The sequence below is a fragment of the Enoplosus armatus genome, chromosome 7, assembly GCF_043641665.1.
Source record: "Enoplosus armatus isolate fEnoArm2 chromosome 7, fEnoArm2.hap1, whole genome shotgun sequence".
NCBI lineage: Eukaryota > Metazoa > Chordata > Actinopteri > Centrarchiformes > Enoplosidae > Enoplosus > Enoplosus armatus.
Window position 1 is genome coordinate 10,191,272 of NC_092186.1, and position 6,000 is coordinate 10,197,271.

General features: G+C 42.5%; 1 protein-coding gene across 1 annotated transcript in view; it reads left to right on the forward strand.

The window, feature by feature from the left end:
* The window catches only part of yjefn3 (YjeF N-terminal domain containing 3), a 38,202-nt gene extending 33,825 nt beyond the window's left edge, over window positions 1–4,377 (forward strand). The window contains exons 4-6 of the mRNA XM_070909378.1: window positions 2,931–3,044; window positions 3,744–3,894; window positions 4,181–4,377. Of these exons, the coding sequence (XP_070765479.1) occupies window positions 2,931–3,044; window positions 3,744–3,894; window positions 4,181–4,377 (462 nt within the window). The remainder of the gene's footprint in view (window positions 1–2,930; window positions 3,045–3,743; window positions 3,895–4,180) is intronic.
* Window positions 4,378–6,000: the final 1,623 nt, after the last annotated feature.

Sequence of the window (6,000 nt, forward strand, 5' to 3'; positions counted from 1 at the left end):
GTAAACGGCTTGGAACAGTTATCCCATTACCCTCCCTGCAAGGGCACTCAGACAGTCATGATATCATGCTATTGTTACTCTCGTTAAAGCCGTCTGCGTGGTATGGTCGGCAGACACGATATGATGTCATGACCATGATGTCTGCCCCTTTAGGCCACATACTGACTGACATTTCAAGATTGCTTTTTCGAGGCAGGATTCATCCTCTTCAAACACATCTCAGATCGTGACTTGATCTGAAAGAGTTTCAGTGCTGGGTGCTGTAGTCCTGCCCAGTCTACTGTACGACTTTATTGGAAGGGAAACATTGGATATGTGTTTTTGGGATCTTTGGTTTAGAAGGAATGCATCTATACACTTTACCATATGTGTCTGACATGCTGGATTTACAGTGCATTGATAGTTCTGATTAAAACCATGTTAGATAGACTCCGTCTAAGCAGCCTGATGGCTCTCTGTGGAGTCTCTCTCTCTCTTCCCTCGCCTCCTACTCTTCAGGCCAAGGTCAGAGGTCGGCTCAGAGGGACATATATTTAATCCTGGCAGTCTAGACGTAAATAAAGGAGCTTCTCCATAAAAACAATTAGGCATCTATTCCCTCTTTTAAATCTATCTTTTCAAGATGCAGTAAAATCTTTCACATTATTTGACCAATACAGAAGCAGAAGGTAAAATCATTAGAAACACAGCGACAAAAAAAGAGAGATAAAATAGCACATAAATGTGCCATATAAATGAAGTTTCATTGTTATTATTTTCAAAGTGACTGCACTCTACAGAAGGCCGACTGGGACCGCACTTGTCTGAGTTTGCTCTAACTCGAGAAACTTGAGTACTTACTTTGGACTGTGAATCGCTCTCCTGGTGTCAGAGTGTATGTTTTTCATGGTGCGATGCGATCCCTGTCAGCGCGAAGACATGCAAGCATACACGTGAGACACACACGTTAACACACGCGCGCACACACACACACACACACACAGCCTTGAGCCCCTGATGCAAAGCTGTGAATGTGATTAGACAGAGCATAGAAATGAATGATCAGCTGCAGGCAAACAGGCCAACTTGCTTCTCACGTCACTCCAAGACAAACGTGTTCACAAAAGCAGGTTGTGTCTGAGTCTGTCGTGCATCTCTGATTATTTCCACTGCTAGCTATGGGTAAAAAAACACAATGCTGCATACCGGAAGACACACGTACTCCTTGATGAAAGCTAATGTTGGATGAGAGTCCAACAGTCCTATGCACATTAGTTCCGGTGTATTGTTCATTTTAAAACAAGTGGACATGATGTTATTTTTGGCTCTCTACATTGTGCTCTATAGGCAAACACATGGAAAGTTCACATTTCTGCTGTCACATTACAATTGTTATGAACAAAAATTCAAATATTCTTTTTTCTTTAAATAATCTAAATCATTGATAATAATTAAACAAAATCTTTCAAACTGACTGGAGAAAACAGTTAAGGTGAATAGGGACAACAATTCACACATTTTAACCAACATCTTCACATTTGCATTTGTTGATATGTTTCACTTGTTTCACCACTTTATTGTGCTGCAGACCTCATCCCTTCCTTCCTAATGGGCTCTGTGTAAAAACAAAATACTACAAGACACCATCAGTCCCTCGGGGGGAGGAAGTGTAGCCCTGTTAGATGTGAGCAGTAACTGGAAAAAGATTCTGTCTCACAGCTCATTTCTGTTCATGCTCAGTGACGCTGACAGTCATTTCAAGCTCTTCCCCAGTTCCACACGGTTTGATGGTGTATCTGCTGATGAGGTCAAGGGCATGCTGAGGCCACCGGCTAACCCCGAGGGACACACACACACACACACACACACACACACACACACACACAGTGGATGGTATTTGGCTCAGTTGCTCGCTCTGTGCTCCGTGGAGATCAGGCTGGAGATGACGTCAGGTGATGGGTGGCTGTGGCAGTTTGATTGGGTTAAGATCCCCAAGGAGGCAGCAGCCTGTCTGACCTGACAGATCACTTCCTTTTCTAGGGCAGCCTCAGCTCAGCCAGGTTTGAAAGAACTGTTCTTATTTATTTTTTTATTCTTTTGTTCCTTCATGTGATGTCTGTGAAACGGGTCATTGGCTTGAGCAGTTCAGGTAGGATTCACTGGCCAGATTTTAAGACACAATATTCAATCTATTTTAAATCTGAGATGAAAGAGACGATGTACCAAGCGTGATGACCATAAAGTAGGCTTTTCTTTGGACTTACTCTCAACTGAAGATATGAGTCCCAATGAAACCTGTTGTGTTCTATGGATTATCCACACTAATGGCACATTGCTCTGGATAGATTTTACTGTTGATATTTTTAGTGTAACTGGGAGCACTACAAACAAAATTCCTTTTCCCTTTCATTGCATTGGGATGGATGGATATCTCAAGGCCTTGGAACATGAAACAAAACCTATCTGCATGCTTTGATACCGTTAGGGCTAAGTGCGAACAAATTTGGGTGTCCTGGCCCTTTGAAGGTTATTATGTAGATACTTATCAAGGTCTATGTTTTTGAGAAAAAGTTAACATGAACTTTTAAACACTCACCGACACTGTGCCTCCTAGGCTTTAAGATTTATCTCTGGGGCTGTGTAAAGGTCACAGATCACAGGTGCTTCCTCCTGAGCATCACAGACCTTTCAGACTGCGGGTGTCTGGATTTCTACTCCAGCTTCCAGTTTATAAGGGAAGTATTCATTCAGGGAGCAGGCTGTGGAAAACCATAACTTCTGATCACTGGTCAACAGTATTTTCACCTGTCGTGAACTGAAGGCCAAATGTACATTGATCAATCATGTCAGTGTTAGTGATATTATGTAACCTTTTCTCTTTTTTTTTCTCTCCTCTTTGGGCCCCCCGACCTCTTCTCTGTTGTTTTTCTCTGTTGCCTCATCTCACACAGGAATATGAGCCCACCATCTACCACCCTAAACGCTCCTCTCAAAGTCTACACCAGGACTTTACAGTTCAGTGTGAGAAGATGGACATCCCTTTCCTCTCCTACCTCCCCACAGAGGTCAGCAGCATTTTTACAGAGTAACACATTTTACAAAAGCTCCAGTGGTGTTGTTGCTAGCATTTTGTGAAATTTGTGTATTCGCTTTCTTTCTTGTCAAGAGTTACATGAGAGGTTTGATGCCACTCTTACATCTGTGTGGTAAATATGTAGCTGAAGCCAACAGCCGTCTAGCTTAGCTTAGCATAAACAGTGGAAAGGGGGGGGGGACCAGTAACTTCCTGGAGTCTCGACTGGTTTTTTGGACAACTGCTCCCAGAGATACAACATATAAATTAGTGAGCTTTAGAGGTGGCAGTATTTCATTTTATTTTTTGTAAAGCTAAGTGTTTCCAGTCTTTCTGCTAAGTTAAGCTAATTGGCATCTGGCTGTAGACAGATATGAGAAGGTATCAATCATCTCATCAAACCCTCGGCAAGAGAGCAAAAAGTCTATCTGTAACTATTGCTTAAAATTGTGGCATCAGATTAGATCATTGAAAAAGGTAAGAAACACCTTTTTTGGTTTGTGACCCTTTTGAATGAAACTGAAATGTCTACTTGTGAACCCTTGTCTCAGCTTTTCAGATTGTTTGATTTGCTTCCCTATTCTACTGTTCATCTTGCAACAACTCAAATTCGTCTTATGAACCACCGATTTAGGTGAATACAGGAAGTTAACTCTTCTAATTTATTCATGCTGAGGTCTGTTATGTTCAGGTGCAGCTGATAAACGATGCCTACAACCTAGTGATTGATGCCATGATGGGCCCAGAGGCAGACTGTGCCAACATTAAGGAGCCCTACTCTGGTATTCTGGTCACCCTGAAGCAAATCAAGACCCCCATTGCCAGCGTGGATGTGCCCTCAGGTAAGTGTTCATACAAACTGTAGATATCAGGCTGGAGGCTCACACAACACAATATGATAAATGGGCCTCCAGGCAGCTCCCTAGGAGCCTTGGCTCCCAGGCAGGAGTTTTCCAAGTCTGGAGGCACATGTGGAGGATAAATCTTATGTTACAGTGAGCTCAGTGTGAACTCATCATACCCTGAATACACTACCTGCTGAGTGTGAGCACAACAGGCAGAACATTTGCACAATCCTGCCTCTCCTTACATGCCTCCTTTTCTCTCCCTCCTCTCTGTCCTCCTCAGGTTGGGATGTAGAAGAACCGAGTGAGGATGGGATTAACCCAGATGTTCTCATCTCGCTTACAGCACCAAAGAAGTGCGCCATGAGTTTCTCGGGGAAGCATTTCTTGGCCGGACGCTTCCTGCCCTATGACATCCAGAAAAAATACGAGCTTAACCTCCCGGACTACCCTGGCACAGACTGTCTCATAGAATTGTAACACATGGGAAACATAAGAGCCAGTGTGGCCACTCCTCATTTTCAAAAGACGTGCGGTTAATCTATCTTGTTTTGTATTTTATAGATTGTTCATGTGATTTAATGTTAACATCTCAGCTGTGTAGATCAGGCTACACCTAAGCCAAATGTGCTGTTGAGCTACAGTAGGAGGCTAATATTTAGAAACTGTGGTTTGAGTCATGTCTTCTTAGGGAATGGCATGAGTTTTTGTGTCAGTCTACTTGTAAAAGCTGTAGCATTACACTGTTTTCTGATTACTTTGCAAAGGACATAAATGTCTTTTTCCACAGTCAGCAAAGAAAGATGAATTTTCTATGACGCCAGCCGCTGGAATGTTTTTCTCTTTCTTCTTCAAACCTTTTTTAATGTTCACGTTCTGATGCTCTTATGTTCAACTTTCTATGCTGCTGAGATGAGTTAGTGTAGGTTGGCAATTTAAACTTTTCTGTTAATGTGTTTTTGGATTGTTTGTTCAGCCTGCACTTCTGCATTACTTTTGTTTCAGTTACTTCATTAGCTGTTACAAAAGGCCCAGACAGTTCTCGTTGTCCAATAAAAAAGTTTCTTTTAAAGGATGCTTCAGTTTCTGGTGGTTTTTTCCTTCACTTAAAGCTGCACTGATGATTATTTTATATCAACAATGACTAATGTGACTATAAAATGACCACATGAAACAGAGTCGCTCATAGTAACAAACCCACCAAGAATCACAGACTAACCCCAGTTTCCATGGAGCCCTTTAGCCTATTTTGGATTACTGTTTTGGTTTCCTGGCCCGCAACTCTCATCAACCATGTGTCTTGCTCAGCAATAAACAGGAGACAGACAAAGTTATCGCCTAGCTGGTGAACACAGTGGAGCATTTATCAACTAAAATACCAGATATTTCCCTCAGAAGTTGGTGGAGACCAAAACAGAGCTAAAAGGAGAGTGAGTATTGGACTTACATTCACGAAGTGTACAAAAACACCACCCTAAATGAATGCTAATGTTGCGTCTTTTGGAGGCAACGCTTGCTTACACATTATCCATAACACCTTTATATGGTGACAAAGTTATGTTTTCAGCTTGTTCCACTGCCAGAAAACTCAATTAAGATAGCTTTAAAGAAACAACAAAGACATTTCTCTCACATTATTTTAGCTGATCTCGTGCATACTACCATACATGGCTTCTTGGTGGTGTCCTTGGGTGTCTTGCTCAAGGACATTCAGCAGGGTAGCTGCTCGCTAACACAGGCCTTGAACACAGCCCGTTCTGTTAAGTGACGGTCACTAATCACCAGGCCACCTAGCCGTTGTACATGCACATCACATTCAGCATTCTTCTTAGAGCACACACTGTTACTCCTGTTTATTGGTTCCCAACTGGATTTGATTTGGTAATGAAAGCCATAAACAGGTGTGATCGGGCTATAATCAGCTGTAGAGGAAGGCCTCTCATTATTGAGCTCAGGGCTGCGGGCTTCAATGAGAATGACGAAGCGAGGCTGCTGTGCTGTTTATGGATGAGGTAATGTGTATTTATACAAAGCACAGGAGCTTCTTCTGAATACTAATGCTCTAATGCCCGGTGTGTGTGCACATGTGTGAGTGGGTGGAGA